This window comes from Onychostruthus taczanowskii, unplaced genomic scaffold (genome assembly GCF_017590055.1).
Source record: "Onychostruthus taczanowskii isolate IOZ18803 unplaced genomic scaffold, ASM1759005v1 scaffold16, whole genome shotgun sequence".
NCBI lineage: Eukaryota > Metazoa > Chordata > Aves > Passeriformes > Passeridae > Onychostruthus > Onychostruthus taczanowskii.
This window is the reverse complement of record NW_024498795.1, coordinates 6702448-6727571: the sequence shown is the minus strand read 5'-3', so window position 1 is coordinate 6727571 and position 25124 is coordinate 6702448. Positions and strand designations below refer to the sequence as shown.

Below are 25124 nucleotides of genomic sequence, written 5' to 3'. Positions count from 1 at the left end.
TAGGTTAAGTGTATAAACATCAAAAGAATAACACCTTTATTTTTTTTACTCATTGCTATTCTTCTTTTGTCAATTCCATAGGGGCTGCCACTCGAAAACCAGACCCGGAGCCTGAGAAGCAGACAGATCATACTGTTAAAATTGCTGGAGTCATTGCAGGCATCTTGCTGTTCGTCATTATATTTTTGGGAGTCGTGCTGGTAATGAAGAAAAGGTGAGCAATTAGTGGATGTTTTCCATGTCCATATTCATAGTGCATCTCCTGCAGCAGTAGTCAGTTTGATATTGGTAAAAGTATCCAGCCACCTTCGTACCCACAGAGAATTAATGTTTGTGTCTTCATTATATATAAAACAGCTTGAGATGAACGATTCTAGCAGTCCTTACACCAGTATTGCATGATGGACTCTAATAATCAGAGTATCTGGTCCTTTGTGAGTCTCCACCCTATTTGACAGATCAGCTGGAAGCTAGATGTAGTTTCATTTTTGCATGTAAAAGAAATCCTTAGTCAAACAGGAGCTAGAGCTAAGGTAATTTATGCTGAGAATGAGGTCTGTACTGTTCTGCATAAACTTTGTTTCCTGAAACAATGGAAAATGTTACAATGGTGCTGAATGTTTCCAAATGCTGGTTCAACACTCTCACGCATTGAGATTGTTTTGCCTTGAATATAATTTGAAAACTGCTACGTTATTAGAAGTGAAGGCTTTTAAAACTTTGTCTTCCTCAACACTGTAAGAGATAAAATACTAACAGGAAAAATATAGCTGGGGAGGTGGCACAGATAAGAAAAAAACTCCATATGATCTTAGAAGCTTAGTCTAGATTGGGAGAAATTAATTAGCAAATAGAGTCAAGGTTTTAGGTTCTGTAATGAGCAATGTGGGATTTGCAGCTGTTTGAGGTGAGGTTGGGAATGTGCAAGTGCTGTGTAAAGAGGCTGAGTAACAAATTCTCCTTCCACTTCTGTCACAGTCTCCTCACTGTGTCCCATAACCCCTCACCTCCTTGGTATTCCCCTTGAATTATCCCCTTTTTTTTCCTTTGAGAGCAATCCTGGCCTGATTTGGCTCATCCCAACCCTGTGTGATTTAATTGTATGTTAACTAGTTTGGCAGGTCTGAAATGTCCAAACCCCTGAGCTGCCTGAATTTCTTCCAGAATCTGAACAGTGGAGGTGCACAGCAGAGGAGGCAGCTGTCTGACAGTGCCTCAGGGCAGGCAACAGAAGTAGCTGCTTTTCACTCTCTGTGAAGACAGAGGCAGGGCCATGAGTTAGAAGGGCTCTGTGGAGAGAAAGGCGAGCTGTGGCCAGGGCTGGGGGCCAGGTCATGACAAGAGGTATGTGAAGCACTCAAAAGCTGCCATACAGAAGAGACTGAGACTTAAGCCCCAGGGTGAGTCTGACTGGGGCAATGGAATTGACCCAGTAATCAAGTCTGCTCCATAAAGTACAGTGTAGCAGGGTTGAAGTCTGTTCTGACTTTGCAGTACTTTTTTCTTCCCACTTCCGATTTCTTGCATCATTCATACCTTCAATTTTAACAGTTGAACTCTCAAACTCCTCCCTAGGGCCAGACAGAGCACTTGGCATGCAGGGAGGAAGGCTTCTGTTATTTTCTGGCCAATCCTTCTTCACACAATTCCTGACCAGCATTCATCATTCTCTCTGTTCAGTTCTGAGCCTCTCCTTAAGTGTTTTCTGCCGAAGGTAGAATGTATTCACCCAAGGGAGACAAGTTAATTCTTCTTCTTGAAGGGAGAGCATTGCAAAATGATCCAAATAGTTTCAAAGTGAATAAGGTGTCTGGGTCTCTGGCTAAATGGATGCTATGCCAGCTCCTGCTTACTTCTCTAGAGAAAAAGTCTTTGATAATCTAATTATTAGAGGCAATACGGCTCAGATCCTAAGTGTTTGCATTAATGCAGAAGGATACTTGATTCCTTCTGTCTACCACAGTGGAGTAATTATTATTCATAGTAATTCTATTGTTAAAGAAAAAGTGCATTTTGTGAGCTTCCTTGGTTTTTGAAATGAATCTGCTTGTGACAGAGATGGAGCTATTGAAAATACAAGTCCAGGGACTCTGTTGCCAAATACACACAGTTTCATTGTGTAGTACAGAAAGAATGATACCAATAACTTAAAACATGTCCCAGAATGATGCTGCAGCCTTGAACAAAACAAACTGAAATGAGTTGAAGCGAATATTAAAAAGTAAGGATGGTTCATTTGTGTAACAGGATGTGACTAGGCGTTAATGAGAGTTTTGGGAGGTGGGTATATTGTGTCCCAAGCCTCTTAAAGCATCTGCTGTAGCATAGAAGATCTTGAATACAATTACACTCATGACTTAAGCAGAAGATGAACCGATTATTCAATAGATTGTTATTGGTGCATTAATTCACTAGGCTGCTGAGGGCCCCTATGGTTTCACCTTGGTTCAGTTACTGTGTATACATTATGCATTTGAAAAAAACGTATAAATATGCCACAAGCTTAGTGTGACTGTAGTGATTTTGCAGTTCTGTGATATTTTAGGTGCTACTTCGGGAAACAGTCTTATCAAGCTAGTGAGCCATTTGACTTCTGCACTTGATCATTTTATTTCATTTCCTTTATCAGGAGCTTTACTGGTGTAAAGATCTGAGTGAAAAATAAAATAGCACCTTGTAATTCAGTGGTACCTTTCCCCTGAGAACCTCTTTGTTCTCTGCACTATTATGTGCAGACTTTCTGGGCTACAATGGTGTAGTGCTGAGTCTACGTGCTTTGAAACTTGTCTTGTTTGGAGTTGGCTACAGCAAAATCCCATTCACATTCTGCTATCCCAAGGCATATCCCAAAGCAAATGTGTCGTTCATTCTTCCAGAGAAAAGAGTTTTGTGTATTTGATCTTCAGATCGTACCAGTAGATGAAACCGACTCTGTCCCTGGGACTTCACAGTACTTAATTAACTTAATATAAAACCATTTATTTCCATTGTCAAAAGATTTGGAAAGCAGTTTCACTTGTGTTATAACCATGACTTTTCCCAGCACATTCCTTAAGTAGCCACCTCATTTGAGTCAACAACCATTATTTTGTTTGGTTGGTTCCAGGCACCAAAGATTTTCACAGATCAGTCTCTTGAACTTTTAATTCATTAGCCAAGCAGAGAAGACCAACATCCAAGGAGGTTTTCAGTGCAGCACAGACGTGCTTTGGATATGCCCGTTATAAAAGCAATATGTAAAGAAGTTCTGCAAATATCAATAGTCATTAAGCAGCATTATTAATTTCACTATATAATTGTCTTCTGAAGTAGTTCTGTCATGAACCAGAGAGATTGATGGCCTAGCAATTCAGTGCATGGTTTGGAGTCACTAGTGAGGGTAGAAACGTCATAGATGCTGAAGCATTTTCTGTAGGGACAATCAGCTTTTGACTGAAGTAAAATAAATTTGTTAACTTGGTACATGGGGCAGGGGAGGACTGTTAGTGCTTTCCTCTTTATCTTTCCACTTGTTTGTTCATAGTTCTTTATCCATTCTGTTTTGTCTTTTCTTTATCCATCAGCATTCCTGCATAGAGGTGTTGTGTAATGTAGTCTAGGAACCTGCAAGCTGTTCCTAACCACCAGTATGGTCACATCAATGAGATGATTCTTCTCTGTGAAGTCAGAGTAGTGCCAACAGGCTTTCCTCTCCTCAGATATGCTCTGTATCTGTCACATAACAATTAACACAAAGTTAGATGAAAACAATACATGTGTTTCCCCAAAATTGATCCACAATAAAGTGGATTTTGAATCTGATCCTGAATGGTAAATCCTGGGTAAGACCCAGTCATTGATCTACTTGCATAAGATTTTATAAAAACATTGATAATAAAGAATGTACCAAGTAACTTCATGTTTTGGTCAACTTAAAGGACTTAAATGAAAATGAGAGCACTGTTGCTGCAACTTTTGGAAAAGCAATAACAAGTAAATCAAGACTTGCATAAATTAGACCCTTACTGCTTTATTTTCTCCTTTCCTTTCTTTTTTTTCTTTATATTCTATTTAAGTTAAATTTTAAAATTTGCCTAAGTTTATGAGTTAGTGGTCCAACATTTGCTTAAAAGCCCTTTCTATGTCTTTGGGGCAGCTGTTTCCATTAGGGCTGCCATTTTGTTGCTGCAGTGGGAGTGCAATAAGGAAGCAGTTATTAAAATTTTATTCCATTGTCTTCTGATTCAGTTGTAGAATGGAGTTTTCAGATCATAGAAAGGCTATTTTGTTTTATCTGGGTTTAGTTTCTGTTTTCAGCTGTCTCTGTGCCTGAGCCTTCCGTGAGTTTCTAATGTATGTAATTGTCGCATCTGTTTAAGTCAGAGACCTTGGTTCTTGGCAGTGGATAAGGAAGAGTTTTGCACTCAGTGGAGCTGGGCTGGGAATGCTTTGTTCCCATTCCCTGATAGCAAATCAGGCTGTTCCGTTATACATACACCTTTGCCAACAATTTCAAACACTTAGGATAGAAACTGAAGATAATAAGGCTGAAGGAGAATTCCAGCCTCCTCTCCCTGAACTGCATTTTTCCCTGTAGGCCAACTATAATTGAGAGATGATGGAAGAAAACATTGAGGTAATGACACAGTTCCAAAAGTTTCCATTCTGATGGGTCAGTCCTTCTGCAGCCAGCTGATTCTGGTAAATTTTGTAGTGAGGCCTCTTTCTGTAAGTGGTAGTCATGAAATTAATTTATGTGTTCAGTCCTAAAAGGGTTAAAAGTGCATAATATTGTCACTATATTCAGAAACAGTTTATTGACATAAAATAACCTGACCAGCGGAAGTGATTGAAGAGCTACGCTCTTAAGAAGATTTGGCCTAAGTTGGCCAAAATCTTTGCATCAGTCTTTTTCAAGAGAAAGAAACTTTTCATATATAGACAGAAACTTTAGTTTGTATTCATTATGTACAAGGAAAAATGGAGCTTGTCCACATTTCTTAAAAAAGCTAAATCCATTCAGTTATGGATGATGCTTTAGCATGTGGCCTGAGATGCTTGTATAAAACTTGCAAGTATAAAACTTTCTGCAGGATTTTAACATATTCTTTTTACCTGTTTCTTTCAGTGTAAGGTATTCTTGAGAGAGAAAACCTTGGTACTCTTTTTCAGAGACTTTTATATGGAAAATCTCACAATTGTAGCAATATAAAAATAGCTGGCGCTTGAGGCTTCCAATTTTTCTCATGTTACACAAATGCTTAATGGGACATTTACACACAATAAAGTTCCTGGATTTTCAGCATTTTTTTTCATGAGGAATAATTTATCTCTATAACATATTTGGCAGAATTCTGCATACAAGTACCAGCAGTGTTTCGCTGATTAATTGTATTTATTGTTGTTTCTCAAATTATTATACATCTTTTAGAAGTATGAGAACATTTGTACTAATTACATTAAATCTCTCTCGTGGCAACATATGGCAAGAAACAGGGTTGGCAGTGTCATGAGATTCTAAATGGAAGTGAGAGAATGAGTAATTCTGAAAAGAAAGGTAGGGGGAAATATAATTATGACTGAACTAGAAAAAAAACACTTGCTTATAGTGCAGGTAAGTGCTTTGATAGGACCTGATCCCATGCTCCCTATGGAATGCAAAGAGGTTTGCAACTGTTTTGCAGCTTGCCCCTTACTCTATTATTAGTTATCTTCTAAAACTCAACTTTAGCAGGTACACGTTTTCCAGATGTACCATCTGATTAAATATGCAGTGTGTAGTGTCTTGTGTTTCAACAATACTGTTTGCATCAGAAAAATGGGAATAAAAACTGGGAAATATTTCTAACGGCATCTTCACACAAAGAAGATGAGAGAGAAAATTTGATGAAAGCCTAGTTTTCAAAGGGATGCCTGAAGCATGTAGCCAGAGGCAAGTTAACATTAGTTACAGTCCTTTGCAAGGCCTGTTTACATGTTTCCTCTGTAGTCAAAGGGTTGTGTGCATGTGCTGTAAAAATTACAAATGCCTACATGGTTCCTTTCAGTCTTTTATCTTGCCAACATGTGAATGCTAATTGACATTATGCTCGGAGATGTTTTAAGATCTCCAGCATTTTTTAATTGCAGTCAATACATGGAATTCATTTGGGTTGAAACTTGCCCTTTCTGGAGGGTTGCAGTAGTGGGCTCATAACTGAGGGAGGGAGGGAAGGACGTAAAGCAGAAGAGCATAGCTGGAGGGCTTCTAGACTATGTGCTCACACAGAGCATGTCTGGGTGGAGTATCTGGCCGTGCAAGAGGTTATGCAAGGCTGACAGAGCCCATATTTGTAAAGGTGGTGGTGCTAGGTCTCCCAAGTTGTTCTTTGTGGCATTCACGTGGGCAGGAATAACATGGATACAGGATCAGTTCTTATTTTTATCTCTGCCGCGTGGGGAAATACCACCACTACAATTTTAGCCCACAAGGACAGATTTTTTATTTGCATGACAGTAAGTATCTTTTCCTTCTGAATTTAAAAGGTTATTTAAAAGCTGAAATATTAAAAGAGCTGTGGCCATGGATTTCCCCCCTCTGGAAATAAGTCCTTTCAAAGGCAGAACTGACTGCCTTAAGTAAAAAAAGGGATAGGCTAAGATTCTACAGTGCTATGACAGGAAGAGGATCTACTTAGAGTGTATTCTGAAATTCTTTATTCCTAAGCTTCTAACACCATGCTAGAATTTCTACATCCTTATCCCTAATGCAGCTGAGGTGTAATCAGAAATGACTTATCACTTTAATTGGGAATATTTGTGTGTGTATGCAGATATGAACAGACATTAAATACGCAATATTACTTAGTAGGTGTACCTTAAGGTGGTTTGATATAACAGTTGGAGATGCATTATATATTGTATTGCTCAAAGTGTTATGGAAATTGGATATGTCACCTGTCTATTCCAGAAACATTGCATGATATGCCCAGATGTACATTCTTGCTACCTTTCATTTGTGTCACCAGTTCAGGTCTCCGTTTCATCTTGATTTTTCATACATTAATATTTGACTTTTCTTTCCTTCCATTTCATCTTTTCCACCACTGCCTAATCCTTCCACCATCATGGCAGAAGAAGCTATCACTCCTACACTTATTACCTGTAAGTAACTTCTTTGTCATCAGAGGCACACTATCTACCGTGTTGTTCCAGGCCTGAGTAGTGAATGCTAATACTGAAAGTTCCTTTATGAAAACATACTTTGTAAAAGTTTCACCAAGATAAAAACAACATGGTCAATAATGTAATGAAATATTTAGCCTTTTAAGAGTTTCTTATGTCTCATACTGTGCATTAGAGTCCTTTGAATAACATTATGTAAAGAATTTTCTTAACTGAGAAATGATAGGTATAGATATCACTACCATGTCAATGAGAAATTTTCATGCCTAAAGAACTATTTTTAGAATTTATTTAGTAGTTTGTTTCTCATTTATACTGTTGAAATTACAGCATTGGTTAGACATGTACAAGCATTTCCATTTGTTGCTGTGTACATATTACTACTTTTTTTATGAGTAATTGATCATGCATAAACATCATAAGTTACCATTTCTAGAGTGAATTTCAAAGGAGAGAGCACTAAAAAATGAGGGCAGGATGAAGCATAACTTTCAGTAAGTAACAATTTTTTTGTTTTGATACAGTCCTTAGTAATACCATTACATGCTTCTTTATTTACCCAAAGCCTCGCTTCATTCCCTGTTGTCAGCAGGTGATGAATGAGAAGGGTTCTTCTGTGAATTTAGAAAATTCCTTTCTGAGGCTATGCACTTTTTCTTGCTTTCCAGGTACAAGGAGTACATAAGAGATTAGCAAAATACTAGGGGTCTTGCAAAATTAGATGTGTTTAATCTTGTGTAATCCTATTGGCCAGCAGCAAAAATCAGCTATGCAGTACTTATCTGTTTTCTTTAAACCTCAGATTTAAAAGCCATCGGAACCTGTGAGATACTTTTACATAGTTACAGAAGTTGGGCTGTTATTTGCATTAAATTTTAGTACCGGTTTTTAAGTACATATAGTGATAACATACTCTTGAAGGGAACACATTTCAGTAATGTTTTTTATTTAAATGCAATATAAAGTTTATCATGTTACCTTCAAAGTAGTTGCTCTTCAAACTTTTTAAATACATATTTTTTCAGTTCATATTTTGAAAAAGCATCAAACATTCATTTATAGAATTTATGAAAAAAATCATTAAATGTTTTCTGTCTTGAACACTTGGTCTTCAAGAAACCAAGCAGAACCATTCTTCAAATTAATTAAAGCAATTAAAATTTAAACCTCGTAGCTGAAATTCTCTAAGACTTCACAAGATGTGGAAACTGCTCATGTGGTTGGTAATTCAGATTTCATATTACCTTATTTGACACTTTATGGATAGTGCAATTTTTTTAAACTGTTGTTTAAAGCATTGTATTAATGTTAAGGTCTGAAAAAATTAGCTCTTCCATTGATAGTATTCCAAAATTTGTTTCTGTTCCTGAGATTAAAAGGCATATTTTCCATTAAATATACCTTAAAAAAAATAAATTCAGTTTGGGAGCATTTCAATGTAGTTCTTCAAAATGTCAAAATAATACAATACAGTAAGCCATGTAGCATGGTTTGCCTTAATAAGTAAATATACTCAAATTTATATTTTAATATGATTCATGTCTCAAGGCTAAATCAAAAACAAAATTGAAACAAATGGGACATTAAATGAAACACTGTTTCATTATTTAGATAAATTGGATTGTATTTTTTTTTCTCTCTTTTTCCACAGACAAAGGAAAATGCCTGAATTTGAATGGTTTCTTTAGGTTTTACAAACAGGTTTTGTCCCTAGTTTTGCAATCACAGAGACTGTTAATAGTGGATGGAATAGGGCATCTCAGGATTACATTAAATACTCTCCTAGCGACTTCAAGAAAAATCTTTTTGCTAGTGTGATGGAAATTCAGTAACTTTGTAGATTGGGTTGATTATCTCTTCCAAAAGAAATTGTGGGATTTTGACCTCATAGTTTTTTGTTCCCCATCTGGCAAAAGAAGGGAAGAGCCCTGAAAAGTTCAGTCAAGACTGGCTGTCAGTAGGAGGAAATATTTTGGACCAAATTCCCCACCTGTTTACGCATCACACAATTTGACTGAAATTGGTGGAAATCTTAGATGAATGCAGGATTCATTACAGTTTTATTTTTAGCTGATGAAGTTGGTATGGATTATAAAATGTTCTATATTTTGAGAAACATAATTTCAAGTACTCTGCCATTGCTAATTTACCACTTCTATACTGAGTATCATATTCAAATTTACTGATTAGTCATTGTAAATGCAAGCTGTAGCATCCAAGTGAGCATCTATGCACTGAAATAGTTACTATTGTCTTGTGTGCTGCTTTCCTTGTGTGCTGTGGGCTCCTTTTCCCTAGCAGACTGCAATCTCTGCCACTTCTAGATCCATCCTAAATTAAAATTTAAAAAGAAAAAATTGGCAGATGCCTAGAGCTGCTGATGAATCATCGGAGGTGGCCCTACAGCTGTGCATATTTGGCAGAGAATTATTTCTATTTTATCTTCTGTTTACTAGTTAGCCAGTCAATAGATATTACAGAAAAAATAGTTAAGTACTGCTATTGAGAATTCTTTTTAATGGGCCTAAGTACCTCTGCCAGTCTTTCCTCCCACTCTTGCATTCCTGACATCTGGTGCATTTTTTACCTTTCGCCTCAGTCAGCCAGCAGATTTTTTTTTTTTTTTTGTTTGGACATAGTTAGTCCTCTGTGACTTCTTTTGTTCTTAAGATTAGAGCAAATTTCATAGTGCTCATTAACTCTGCAGCAGGTCTTTTGGCTTGGCAGTTGATTCCAGGTGGGAAAAAAGAAGGATGGAGATGGTGTCATTTGTTACACTGGCAATAAGTGATGTTCTCAGCATGGCAGGTGGCACTGGCACAACTGCTTGCTCCTGGCACATTTTCTGATGGGCAAAACCCCTGAAAACCCCTATGCCATGAGATGAAGAAGGAAAAATGTATTAGTATTCTGTTGTGTAATTACAGTTAGGCAAGCCTGTTGCTGAGGTGACAACGAGCACCACTGTGCTGACCATTGGCTTTTTGTATTTGAGATTTTAATTTTTATAAAGATTCTGCCCTTGGAGCTCATTAATCATTTGTCAAGAGCTAACAACTACATTTCATGAAAATTAAAGCATCAGAAAAACAAGAGTGCTCGGAATTTACTCCAGACACTGTTGCCTGATAGTTTGGCCAGTTCAGTTTACCGCAGATTCTTCTGCAGATAGTTACAGGTCGTAGCTTTTTTAAGTTTCTTTCTCTAAAAGATTTCATTATATTGCTGTGAATAGGATGTACACCAAATTAAAATGCAAAGTTGTGAAGGCAGCTTTTGATGCTGTTCCTCAGTTTGAGCTTGATATAAAAATGATATGTTATGATTATGGTTGGAATTAAGTACTTATGCAACAACAGTGCTGCACAGCAGTTAGGTGTATAATGTTATTACATTTTTGTGCCTTTTCACATGTCATTTCAGCTTGTGAAAGGTGAAGTTGGGAAACAGGAGACAATTGTTACCCAATATTCTTATGCAGTGCTATCTTAATACTGTGGAATCTGCTATTGTGTGTCCCAGCACTAATAATCTAGTTAGGTGCCCTGGAACAGAAGTGCATCACAGGTGCATCATCTGTATGGAAATCTCAATCCCAAAGCCTAATACTATATTAAAACATTAATATAATAAACTGTATAGGACTAGAGGCTCTATTGCCTGGTACTTGGTGTGTGACACAGGGGACAAAATTCCTCCTGCAAGAAAGCTAATTCCACAGACATTGAGCTTTTTCATATAAATGTGTATGAAAACACACCCTACTTTTCACAAGAGTTTGATAGGTTGGGGCCCAGCTGAAGTGTCCAAAATAAGGCAAGGAGGGTGTTCTACTAAATCACCATTACTAAAAAACACATTTTTGTGCTATGTGCTGTATGCTTTGTGTACAGATATGCAATATCTAGTTTTGATGCACAGATAGCAAGCAGGGTCAGAACTGCGATTTTATTTTTAATTAAAATACATGACATAATTTTTTAAAATCTATCTAAAGTCATTATTTCTTACACTGATTCCTTGTATCTTCTGATTCTTTTGGATCTGATTGTATTGCTTTACAGCCAAGGCTTACATTCCCATTTCACTGTAGAAAAAATTGTAAATAATCCTTAACACACTGTAAGTAATTCTTTTTTTAAATTTTATTATCTATTTCTGAAGTGTGTGAGGGAGCAGCTGGTGTTTTCAGGGGCATGTCTCTGTTTCCTCTTTCTTGTACTCTCTGTCATTAATATTGTTGCTGTTACTGCTTGTTTTCTTATCTCATTGTTGTTTCCAATAAATTGTTCTTATCTCAGCCTTTACCTTTTGTGCCTCCAATTCTGCTCTCCTGCCTACCAGAAGGGGAGAGAAGGGAGGAGCTGGGAGTGAAGGAGTGTCTCTTTGATTTGGAGTGGTTTTAGTGGGAACAATAAATTGGAGAATGCCATTCGAGGGGAGGAGCTGGGAGTGAAGGAGTGTCTCTTTGATTTGGAGTGGTTTTAGTGGGAACGATAAATTGGAGAATGCCATTCCTAAACCACAACACAAATTATTGTCTGTGCTCCATTAGTGTCAAGCAATAAATTTGCATATGAGCTGAGGTTTGGAGATTTTTCTGTCCTTAGAGGGAACACTACTTCCTTGGTGAAGCCAGACATTTAGTGAGGGAAACATGTAACTGTAGAAAAAATAAATACTTACGCAGCCTAGAGACGTCTTTCTTCTTCCCATGCTATTAACAGCTTTGTGTTGTTTTCTAAACTAATATATGGGATTTGAATTGAATACTGAGATTGCATTTAGAAATTGTGGAATCCATATAGTTCTGCAGCATAAGCCTGAAAGCCTGTCTTTCTTATATATATTTATAACACTGAGACACGATACGTGTACTTGGGAGAGAAAGAGATGATAGTGACAGCTATGTGTATGTAAGAAGTTACCATTGTATTTGAGTAGTTATGTTGCCACCCATGTGACTCTTACTGAGGTACTGTTACCAGGGCAGCCTGTCTTCTCTATAAAACAGTGTATTGAATAAATTTTCAATTAACCTGTTGACATTGGGTTTTAGCTTTCTTAAAAATTTTATTCCTAAATCAATCATGCTTGCTGTCAACAGCAGTCATTTTAGGCACTGAAATTTTGCCATTATCAACCATCATTGTTGAATTATACTTTTCAAAGACAGTATAAGGTGAATCATTTTCATTCACTTTGTTTCAAACTCTTCCCTCAGGAAAAAAAAGGTATTGTTTATGTGGCTTTTACTGTGAAATTGCGTTAAAGTATACACAGATAGCTCAAAAATGAATTTAAATACTTCCATTTTAAATACACAAATAGGAAGATGAGTTTCATATTTTAGTATTGGTATTTATTTTACAAGGGAGTAATGGTGTTGGAATCTTAGTTTCTCTAAAAGCCAAGCCTGCCATTACACTTTATGTGATTGTAAATGTGTTAACAGAAAGTAGAGAATTTATGCTGCATATTAAGATCAAAACTCACTTCATAATTGATGTTTGCCTGTATTTTTTCTAAAAGATTGAAGTGTTAGTTTTCAGAATGACATCATGAAATATTGATCTGATTGACAGAATATATCTGCAAAAGATGGGACTACAGGGAATAAGGTGCATTGTATTTCTCCTGGTCTCAATAAGGACAAGCAGAAGAAAAATGCTTAAAGAAAAATGGGTAGGAGAAATCATAGAGTGAATCTAACCCTAAGTCTTCATAGCTCCAGTAAGCCACAGGGTTAGTCACTTCTGTGGTGCAGATAAGAACAGCTGTAACAAGATGTTGATGTCTGTTGAGTGATGCCAGCACAGGGCACTGAGGTGTTGTAGCCATTAGTATTGTGATAGCTCCTACTGAGCGATAGTTTTTTTGGGTTGAGCTTGTTATCTGAAATGTGTTCTCTGTCACTGAATCCCCTGGGATATGCTTCACCTGAAATACATTTCATGAGCCTATCTGCAGGGGTTATGGCCAGGCTAATGATGATCCACCTCAAGACAGCATCTATCACTCATGAGTGTTAATTTCACAAGGAAAATATTCTAGTCTTGGCTTCTTTTCCTACTTCTCCTTTACATTTCTTTTTTTACCTAAAGTACACCTTGAGCTCACCTGAAGAGTAGACTGACAGGTCCCCAAGGGGAAGAACAGTGGCTGTTTGCTTTCTGTGATGTCTAGATCACCAAAATCATTGTTCATTTCCAAATTTTCTTTCTGGCATTTTTCTTAGTCATTGATTTCCTGCACTGATTACCTATTTCTGGCATGAGAGCATAAGGAACCATATCTTAGGTGCTTTCTTCTGCTACTCTTGATGACTGTTACCTTCTGTTTCCACTTGAGAGTCTATGCAAGGATTCTCTCTGACCAGGGTTCTTCCTAATTTCAGGGTAATGTTGCACTTGCAAAGTGTAGTGGGAAGGTTGCATCAGCTTTGAAACTGAACATGACAAAAGCTAGGAACCAGAGGAATGGACTGTGCTGTGTGCTTGCATATCTAGCAAAGCATTTCTGGCATTTCTTCATCCCCAGACACCCTGTTGCAAAAAAATGTATCTTTTACGAGACTTACCATAATATGTTAGAATCATGACTCTATTTCATTTACAAATGTGCAAGAAAGGATTTGTTATTACTGCTGTTATTATTAGACTGTAACATTTAGTGTATGCTACAGAGAGAAATCTATAGGACTGTCAAGAAAGTCTTGCATAATTCTGTCAGTTCCTGTGCCAACCAGACATAGTGATCCAAATAAAAAGAAGCAGTAGTTCAAGCAGAGCTGAATGTTGCAGGGCTTGTGCTGTAAAATTTGTGCTCCTGTGAGTACTGAGCTGGTAAACATAAAGACACACATTTATTTTTCTTTTTAGTGGCTGAAGCTCAAGGCTGTTTAAACTGAGATCTCTCGGTGAGATATTGAACCAAATGTCTGGGGGTGTCTTGATTATACTCAGTTCACCTGCAGAGGGAGGCAGCTTCTCTCCTTCATTCCCATTCCCTGATTCCTCTGATCATGAAAACAAAAGTTGGAGCTACCAGAGACATGTGTCTTGTCTGAAGGAGAGGCAAAGGAAAACATTTGCCAACCTGTGCATTTCACAGTTGAACAGGAATGAGAGAATCGGCTGTTTCAGAGCAGTTATGCCATTCTGCACCTCCTATTTCAAAGTGATAGTGTTCTTTCCTCCTGTGTTGACATCAGTAGTCCAAAGTAAAACCTTCAGGTATGGATTTCATCAACATGTTCTCATTGAGTATAATAATGCAATTTACAATATTTGCTGCAGCTACATGGTTTTTGCTTACATTTTAGGTATAAAGGCTTGTGTTTTGCCATTTATGGTCCTATTTGGAAATTGTCAATGGAAAGGTCACTTCAGGTCAACTAAGTTCATAGCTTACAGTGTATTTTCGAAAGCAGATGAAATAGTGAATGCTTTGTATTTACTGACTTTTTCAGGTCAGATTGCCATGTTTATGATATATGGTAGATTACAGTTCTGCTCCTTAGCTGTACTATCCAGGTGTTGCTGGCAGAAGGACTTTTCTTTCTGCTAACCCACATGTGGAGGAACCATGTCTGCACTTTAATATGATTAAGGTTATATAAGATAATTTAAACTAACAAAAGAAGAGAAACCTATATGAGTGTTAGTAAACCAAAAGGTTTACCTACTCTGTGCTCTAAAAAAATGAATTAGAGAACAGAATTCATTGGTTGCATATTGAGTCCTAATGCATGCTCCCAGCAAGAAGAGACAGCGTATTTTTTTTAAAAGGTAAATGCAGTTTCAACTTTTGATGGAATCCAAAGCACCATAAACCTATTCTGAGGTAGTAGTACTGAGTATTCATGGAAGCGTCTTGTCCAGACCTCTGTCCAAAAAGTGTTATACCTAACTCCTTAAACCCTATCGTTGTTTTCCTTCCAGGTTCTTTTTCAACACTAATGTGCCCAGCTCTTAAGCCTGCCTCCTTGTTCTCCTGGCCATTTGCTTTTTCACCTGTTTCTCTTCTTACTCTGCTCCTCCTTTCACTAACTGCTCCAACTCTTTATCCCCTTCTCTTCTTACTCTGCTCCTCCTTTCACTAACTGCTCCAACTCTTTATCCCCTTCTCCTTTACCCCTGCCCCAGATACTATAATGTCTGTCATGCCCTGAAAAATATTTCTTTAGGATGGCCTTGTTTTCATTCTCTGTGGTCTGCATTTTCTCTGGGGATTTTTTGCGTTGGGATTGTTTCTTTAGTTTCCTGGGAAAACAGTACACTGTTTTCATTTGTTTATTTTTTTCTTATCTAAAAACTGATTTAGGCTTTTAAAATATTCACCTCCAGGTTGAAACACAGCATGCAATATTTTATATTCAAAAATTCTAAAAATTACCTTAAGCAATTGAAAATTATTTCACTCTGAAAGCTGCAATATAACACTAATTTTAGAAATGTATATGAATATCACATATTTGCTTATGTCAAAACAAGGTAATGCTTACTGTATTAAGCACAGCTTTTCATTTTATGCTCTCTTGTTCTTCTTTGCATCTTAACCTTCACTCATTTCTTTAATTTAGGAGAAAAAGCCATTAAACATAGATACTTCCTGAAAGTGTGTGCTGCATGAAAGCTTTAATTAAATCTACAAGTAAAGCTTTAAAAGAACAAGAATCAAATTAATTGCAACAAGGACCATGCATTTATTTCTGTGACAGGCCCTTGCACATTAGAGAAAAGGCAATCTGTGTACCCTTATCTGAATTAGCAAACTCAATATCACTTTTCATTAGCATGATAGGTCACTGCCATGCGTCTTCAGTGTGACACTGTTTACATGTTAATGACCTCACAAATAGAGTCTGTTCCGAATGGTTTGCGGTACCAGAAAGTTGTAAATCCATGAAGTGGCATAAACTGTCCTCTGCTTTCTGCATCATTGCTTCTTGCGAGTTCCCCTCTAGACTGAGCTTCATAATTAGGCAACAGTATAATTGAGGCAAATTCAGCAAATGCAAATAGGGCAAAAGGATTTATGGTTGATTATGGTTCCTACAGCATACCTGAAACAAATTAATTTCTAAGCATCACTGTTAGTCGACTTTTTAGTGACATGGAGTCTAGAAGTAGAAAGTATTGTTCACAGAAAACACTCAGAGCTTGAATTAGCATGACTCCATGATGATTTATTCAGTTTTACGTGCTGACATACACATGAAAAAACACTGAAAGGTTCAGTAAAGCATACTGCTTTAGTTGTTTGGGGTATGATTGCTTTGTATTAGATGAGATTTTTAAGATTACAAATATGTGTTTCCCCCCACTGTATAATATAATGAAACCAGCATGCACCCTAAAATCATATCCTTAAAGAAAATATCATATACTATATCTGGTAATTTGACTAGACAGTGGAAAGCTTCACTGCATTTAAATTCCTGGAATGATAAAGCCAACATCAAATGAGTAAAACAAACTCAGCATAACCACTTAAATTTGATTGCCTAAAATAGCTAAAACAAGACCCATTCTGATAGCCTGCTGTGTGAATTCCTTTAAGTGCTGAATACCCTCAGTTCCTATTGACTTCAGCACCGTGCGGAATCTGGTCTTGTATTGGGATGTATTTGGATGTCTCAGCCCTGCCAGAACACAAAGCCTGTTTTTCACTGCTCACGTGCAGCCCATGCCTGCCTGGTGTTGCAAAGCTCTGTGGTTCCGCTGCAGCAGCCTTGGGAGGTGCTTTGCAGACAGAGAGTGATGGCTTCTACTTTGGTCACTCACCTGATCTGCAAAGCACGTTTAATTATATGCTGTCCAACTCTCTCTGCTACATATTTTTCCACTTGCTGGTTCTGAGTGAAATACATATTTTCTACGTGCAGAGGTTACCAGTAAGGGCACAGTGCCCCTGGAAGCATTTATGGCTAATCTTGCCCTCGGCATGCGTGATGTAGCTAAGTGCTAATTGAAGGTTAAAGAATAGGGATCCATCTTCTCTGTGCCTGATGATTAGAGGGTTGTGTTCTGCATGGAATCAGGTGCAACATTCAACTGGACAGAATTGCTAGGGTGTTGCAAAACCTAACTCTGTGGGACTAAAATTCTCACAGACTCCAGATTTTCTCGTAGCGTGACAAAGGACCAATAAATCACTGTCTTGTGTTTTGTAATAAATTAGCTGGTTTACTATGTTTCATATAAATATGTGATGCTGCAAGGCATACATGGGTAGAATGTAGATTTTATTTCATCCTACATACTGACTTCTGAAAATTATCCATGGCCCAGTTGTACATTTTTTTCTATTAAATACAGAGATACAGTTCTGGTAAGGCACTGAAATCACCATGAATATTACTGCTGTTACTATATCTAATAGCTGTTTAAAGCGAGTTTTGATGATTTCTAAATATTGCCATGACTGCTGGCATTCAGTATAAGAGAAATGAACTGAGGAGTGAGGGAGCTGTGGTGGCAGTAAAAAACTTGGCTGTTCAGTGAAAGTCTGTCTTTGCCCTGCGATTTCCCCCCAGTTTCCAGAGGTTTTGTGATTTTAGCACTTCTGCAGAACTTTTCAGACCAGTATTCAGTCTATAGCTTTGCAATTGTTTGAAGTTATCCTTTCAGAAATCCTGTTGTTCACTTCTTTCCAGAAGGCTTCTTCCTGACATAAAAATCTAACAGCAATTTATTTTTTAAAAAAGCTTCCAAATAGGTTATGGAAGAAGCATGGGAATCAAGAAGTCTGGTTTCTGCTACCAGAAAGTGCTGATGAAAGTTCTTTGGGTGTCATATTCTCCACATTAATTACATTTTGATTGTTATTACCTGCTGCAAAGCAGTTGTATCAGAGCTGTCAGAGGTCTGATAGTCAGAGAGGCAAAGTGCTTCATGCTTCCTTTACCATCACTTGGATTTGAGAAGATTTGATCTTTTATGTTTCTAAACAGGGAGCCAGCACTGCCAGAATATATATGTTGCTGGAATATTAGTACCTGAAAATCAGTGATGGAGACATCACCTGCTAAGTCAGGGTTACCAACACACATGTTCTCTTAGGATTAGCCCTTGCAAAAGCACCAGGGGAAGTGTAAAGTGTTTTCTCTGACACTAGCTGCTGTGACAGTCCAGTGGCTGCAGAGCTGCCTTTCCCAAGGTAGGAACAGTCAGCATCCAAGCTTTACTCTTCGCATCCAAGCTTGAACTCTTCGGCACTGGATTACTCTTTTGACAAAGGAAATGATCTCATTGTGTAAAGCCCAGATACTGCAATAGTAGGTTCCTTTTGATAAAGGTATAGAAACAGTAAAACAGCATAATGCACTAATTTAGCATCTCATAATTTTCAGAAATGTATTAATAAATTAGCTAAGCATACTGTGCCAGTTACAGTCTAGTAATTTGCTGCCTGGTTAGAAAAAGTCATATAGCCATAGGGTGAAAATAAGATGGAAAAGGTCATATGATTAAATTAGCTCCATTCAGACAGGCATTACTTACTTTTTTTTTTTTTGCTATGATTATAGAAGATCAGCATTAACTCAAGCAAATATGATTAAGTTAGTGACCCTCAGAAATGGAAGTTAACCTCAATGATAAATGAAAGGTTACTGTCCACTGCAAGCACTCCACGATACGCTACTCTTGGTTAATCACATCTTTCACTTTCAGCTACAAAATCTGCATTTAACTGCCATTCAGATTATTTACAAAGGAATGCATATCCTTAATACAGTATACAAATATTAAAACTTATTTTCCTTTTATTTTTGACTGACACTGTTTTTTAGTAGCACAAGAAATACCTACTCTGGTCCTAGTACTCATTCCATTTAATATTCTATCAGGTTTGTCACTATTTTCTTCTTCTGTTTTAAATAGGTTCATCTGAGATGTTCTGTTTTCCATGTAATTTAATCTGTTGTGTTTCCTATCACTACATGGGTGGGTTAAAAATATTAACAGGTTAAAATTTTGGTCATATGTTTCTCCCTTTTTAATGTTGGGTTTACATTACATATTTTCATTTTGTAGACTTTCTTGGGAGAATAGGTTTTTCTTCTGCTGTGTCCTGCCAGAGTCTAGTGAAAATCTAGGCTTAATTTACAGGATATGATTTTCACAATATCTCTTGTATTTGTCTACTCATGGGGAAACTAGACTTCTACAGTCCAATCAGTTCTCTTTTTTGAAGTTTTTTAATATGTGTGAGAAATTGCAGTTGTCCAAGAAGTTGTAATACACTATGAGGAGTCCCTTAGTGTTATTTTGGCACTTGTGAATTTCCTTTGGAGGAAGTACTTTTCTGTCTTGCATCACCTGAGATCCAAGAAAAGTGTATATATTGGAGTAGCTAACCAGGAACAAAACTGAGCAGGAAAGGTCACTGTCCTGTTTCATGATTGCTGATGAGTCACCAAAAGTTCAGATCTAAGTTGGCCTGTCTTCATCTTCCCCATATCCCACTGCCCTCCAGAGTACCTGTGATTGAAGATTTTGCCATTGGACTTGATGATCTTAGAGGTCTTCCCCAGCTTTCATAATTCCATTTTTCTCTGTAAATATTCATGCAGATCATGTCTGTGACAAAGCTGATCTCCATGCATATTTTAGCTATTTGTTGTAATTTTACAAAGTTCTGTGTTCTTGGTTTCTCTTTGGTGTTGAGAAATGTCCACATTGCAGACTTTACATTGAACTCTGAAGGAGTTCAGAAGGAAAGACAGTGAAGTACTTTCTTTTTTTGTTGTTTTGCTGTTGGATGCTTATCAGAAATTAGATCAAAACAGCTGTTTTAAAAGTCAGCCTAAACAGACTGGTTTGCATAGACAGCAGCAAGAAAGCATATTTAAGGCAGTAGTTAGCAAGGAAACAATAAGTAGTTAAATGGTTACATCGAGTTTTTGCATTTTGAAGTGATATCATCCCCTCAATTTTGAGTAATCCTTGAGAAACTGAATTGAGATACTAACTAAACCTGTCACATCCTACTTCTTTAGAATCAACTAACAAAATATTAATGTCACAGTTTCTCCTGCTCTCTGCAGGCACTTGTTTTATTGGATTATGTTCTACAATGATACTGTCATCTTTACAGAAAAAGGTCTTTGCTTTCCTTATCTGTCCAAGGTCAGTAAGAAGGAGAATGCTAGTTTGTGTCATGTGCATGCAAGCCAGGAATGAAATGTTAAAGAGAGGTTGAATAGACCAGCAGATGTCCTAGAAGTTCAGATGCAGATAGTTTGCCCTTGCTTTAGCTAGTGAGAATGATTTGACAGCTGTACTTTGTAGTTTCTTCCTTCTGGAGCATGTGATCATACTTTGATAGCAGCCCTTAATCTATTATTAATGTAGTTGTATGTAGATCAAAACTGAAGAACCTTGGTCACGTCAGAAAGTAACGCAAGTCTATTTCTATATCGTTTGAGAATATGAAGGAAGTGCCAGAGTACTGGCATCAGGAATTTCATACCTCTGTCCCTCTATGCAAGCTGTAATCTGTAGCTCTGTAAGTGTACATGTACATGTGCTCTGCACAATGAACTCCTCAGGTTTTTGTCCCAATACCTAGTAAGTCAGTGCCTCCTTGGAGTCTTTTCTGTTTGTTGATTTTGAGCTGTGGCTTTTTATCAAGCTTTGAAGAAGAGACTTTGAGACTTTTTTTGGATGAAGTCTTGCTAACATCTAGTTGCCAATGTTTTGATGACAATCCACATACACCAGCTTTCAAAATTAAGGTGGCTGATGTAGTCCTGTGTTTTTCTCTAGTAACATCACTATTACAGGCTATTGTAGAATTACTGCAGTATGAGTGATGTTCACTCTGCCATCCTGAAGTGGGCTTTTTATGGGTTTAAGATGATGTATCAAGCTATAAAACTTCACTGCAGAAGAACACATGGCCTGCTATGACCTTATCTTCAAACAAGCTTTCACCCTGCTTTTGCATTAGTCAGTATCTCTGCATGGATGATCTTTAAAAAGTGAACAATTCAGCTCTGCACATGGCTGTTTTGTAACTCAGCAAAACTTTTTAAGATGAAAATTTGGAAGCTGGTGCTAGGGTGCCTCAGGGTGTTTAATTCTGCTTGTAACAAGTGTCAAGAGGTGAGGCAATTACAGCTCCACATCCCTACTACAGGAGACAGCCGAAGCAGCACGTGGACACCAGATAGTAAGACTTGAGACACATGACTGAACTGGCAACAGCCAGTGGGCTCTATCATCCCACTCACGTTCTGCTGCTTTCCTGCAACACCACAACAGCCTTGGCCACTAGGTCCTTCTTGCAGGAACTTCGTTGCAATACAGACGGACACCACATGCACTAGTTTTTGAGTATGCTGGTTAATTTGGATCCCAAACCCTCTGGACTTCGGGATGATCATTCTCAGTTTCACCTGAGAGCCAGGATGAAGTCAGGTTATGCACCAGGCTACTGGGACTAATGAGCAGTCCTGGTTTCCTCAGTTTAGCCATAAGCTGGGAGACAGCTGTATGCTTCATCAAGGAACTAATGTGTCCTCAAAAGGAATAACTAAGGAAATGTCCCAGGAGGCAAACCAGTGAAGGAAAATAGCTGTGAGACAGAGGTAGCACTTCCAGTAGACGTAAAAGCATTAATCTGACATCCTCATCTGACAGTGCCTCAGCTGCTGAAAAATTTCTCTTACAGCCTAACATGCACACATATCCATTCAACCAGAAAAATAATTAGCTGGTACCACATGGACTGTAATTTCTGGTGATACTGCAGCAAAGGTACTCTGTGGGAGGAGGAGTAACTGTGATCCTTCTCTTCTTTGGATGCAATACCCGCACACCTTGTCACAACATTGTGCCAGACACCCTTCTAGTGTTGCTGAAGTGGAGATGGCTACAGCAGGAACTTGAGAGCTGTCACCTGTTGTGGTTTGATGTGGTAATGTAACTTTTTTTTTCACAAATAGCATAAAAACCTTCGAAAAAGGTGGTGCCAGAGGTCCACAAAAGCTTCAGGATGGCCCAGATTTGAAGTTGCAGCTCTTGGTGGTTAACTCTGTAACATAATGCAACAAGACACTGTGTTATTAAATTCTGTCTTTGCAAATCTAATGGAACAGGACTGTGTTATGTTTCCTTCACCATCTATCAGCTCCACTACAAGACAGTGTCATATCTTTTATTACTAGTACTGGAAAATTCTTACAGTACCTAATTTACCAGTGACATATAGACATTTAAACATGTCAGCTGCATTTTTTTTTCTTCTTATATGCTGCTTGGAGTTTATATACAGATGGCATTTTTATGCTTATATCTAATAGCTATTAAATTTTCCTATGCCTTATTTCTTTTGAATGTCTCTTTACCAAGCCAGTCAGCTTTTCATCTCTGAAGCTAAAAATAAATGTTTATACAGAAATCAGAAGAGATTGAAATTACGGGTTGATTCACAAACAGAAAAAAGAAATTACACAGCTTTCATTAATTATTCCATGGATACTTTTGTTTGTGGGAGTGGTGCATTCAGCATCTGTTTTTTTCAGTCCTGAAGAAAGTTAAGTAGCTGAAAACAAGAGATTAGAGAGAAACAAGCCAAAGTTGCACATTGCATTTAGTCATAGGAAATATCACTTCTTGTATTACAGTGAAAGAGGGATTGCATATCCACAGCTGGAATTTTTGCTATCCTTTATTGTAGCAGCAGCAGCTGCCATTTTTCTATTCCATAGCATTAAACCAACCCATAATTTTGCAGCAAATTCTGCCAGAAATGTGCATGTGAATACTGATACTCTATACTGAACCAGGCCTCAAAATCTTTTTTCATTCTTGGCAACAATGTTAAAGGAAATGGCATTTTCACATTGACATGGAAAAATAATGGTAAAAAGCTGTAATCTTGTGGCATTTTCAGGTGTTAAATGAGTTTATAAGGAGCAAGAAGGATGAGTAGTTCCCAAGAAAATGACACTGCAGCCATAAGAAAAGGAAAGAGCACTGTACTTTGAACCTTTCAGTGGTCCTGGAGTTGAAGATAATGTTCATTTTCAAAAAATGCATTTTTCTTACCTTTACTTCGTTATATGTGATAACAAGGTTAAAAGTGTGTGATAGATGAATAAGCTCTCAGAAGTAGAGTTGATGCAGCAGTATAGAAAGCTGCATTTCAGGAAAAACTTCCATGGAAGATTTTAAAAAGAATTATGTTTCACAACGAATATTACAAGCTAAACTAGAAGCAGAATTCTGGATCTTAGTATATTTTTCACATTCAACAAAAGACTTGAGCTGAATGTGTCCCTCAGCCATCAGGTGTTCTTTTTTTCATGTATGTGTGGCTTGCACGTAGTGCAGTTCATTTATTCAATGCTCAGCCTTCATCCAAATACAAGAGCATTGACTCCAAGGACAGAGAATTCCTGACTATCAGTGCTGTACCTCGCTTTCTTATGAAGGTTCTTCCCTTTTCCTCCATTCAGATAGATGCAGGACTGTTTCAGGCACCTAATGATTACTTTCACATATGCAGTTATGCCAAACAGATCTAAGATAAATCAGAACTGCAGAGGAACCTCACATTCAGGCAACAATTTGGTAGGTAACTTTTAGCAAAGAAACAGACCATCCTTCTGAAGAGACGTGGTAAATTGCAGAAAAGCTAAATCCAGTCAGCACAACTTACTAAGAAAAGCAGCCTACCATGTCAGTTCTGTAGTACCTGTTTATTTTGAGACAACTGTTTTTCTCTCCATAACTGTCAGCATGTTCACCTGATATTTACTCGTTATACAGCTGGCAGTTAATAGGCTATTTCTAAAGTCGGGTGGCTGTATCTCATCTTTCAGCTAGACTTAGTCCTCAGTCTTTCTCCTTTTTGTTTGCTAAACCCCTCACTTTGGAGATATTCACAGCACTTGGTGATACAGCAAAGCTGCAGTGTGTTTTCAGAGAGATTATTTTTTCTGTTGCTTGGAAAACAGTTAATTATTTGAAGATCAGTTGTGTAAATGGTATTTTCACATCAAATATGTTCATATAGTTTAGGCCAGCCAAAAAAAAAAACTGAATTTTTAATAATGGAGTTGAATGTCAGCAGATGTACAGCAAAAAGAACAGAAATCCAAAACAAATCAATTTATGATGTTTCATAAACTTATGTAATGCCACAGTTAACACCTGTCCTCTTAAGAAGTAAGAAATCAAGAAGTAGAATGCTTTTTGTCTGTTCTGTTATGAAGTACAAGGACAAAATATGATGGAAACAATACATACCAACTGCTTTGTGAAGAGGAATACCTTGACTTCTCTAAAGTGGTAATGGTTATTTATTAGGCCTTGTTTCTTTGCTGTGATTAGAGCAGAGGAGTTGTTACTTGTCTACTCAGTCTGAAAATGGCATAGGCATTTGTTTGTAGTTAACAGAAAGATTATATGGATTTTTTTTTCTGAGTTTTTTTTTCTCCCCCATGTCTGAGGTACCACCTGTGTACAAATTCCTACCATATATTCAGACCTACAGAGGGGAGCAGTGAAACTCATGATAAGCCTTTTTATAATTCTTGGTTTACTTGCAGCCATTTCTTTGATAAGTTTGGTCTGTTCTGGACATTAGAGGTATCAGTAGGTAAGCAGATACAGGCTTACAGAATAATTTAAGTTGGAAGGAACTTGTGAGGACAGCTGGTCTGATGACACTTATCCTCCGCATCACAACATCATATGGAAATCACTGGGTCCGTTTTAAGCAAAATATCCTGTTACATTCAGAAATGCATTTGATAGAGCAATCACAGGTGTTTGGAATCTGGCACAGTAAATCATTCTGACAAAAGGTAGGAGCAGCTGTGATAAGTATTCTGTAAGCAAAACATCCTAAGATGTTTAGAAATAAAGTAGGAAATAACCTCAGCAACATTTTGTCCTTCCAAATGACCTTTCAAAAATTTTTTTTGAAGTTTATCCCTCACAAACAGTACCTTTAACCTTTAC

At 37.5% G+C, this 25124-nt stretch overlaps 1 protein-coding gene across 8 annotated transcripts in view; it reads left to right on the top strand.

The window, feature by feature from the left end:
• The window catches only part of PTPRM (protein tyrosine phosphatase receptor type M), a 440735-nt gene that overhangs the window by 289395 nt on the left and 126216 nt on the right, over window positions 1-25124 (top strand). For 4 of the 8 annotated variants that reach the window (XM_041399234.1, XM_041399231.1, XM_041399229.1 and 1 more), the window contains exons 14-15: window positions 82-214; window positions 7093-7122. In XM_041399234.1, coding sequence (XP_041255168.1) covers window positions 82-214; window positions 7093-7122 — 163 coding nt within the window. The remainder of the gene's footprint in view (window positions 1-81; window positions 215-7092; window positions 7123-25124) is intronic. The other 4 variants (XM_041399233.1, XM_041399232.1, XM_041399230.1 and 1 more) reach the window with 1 other exon arrangement.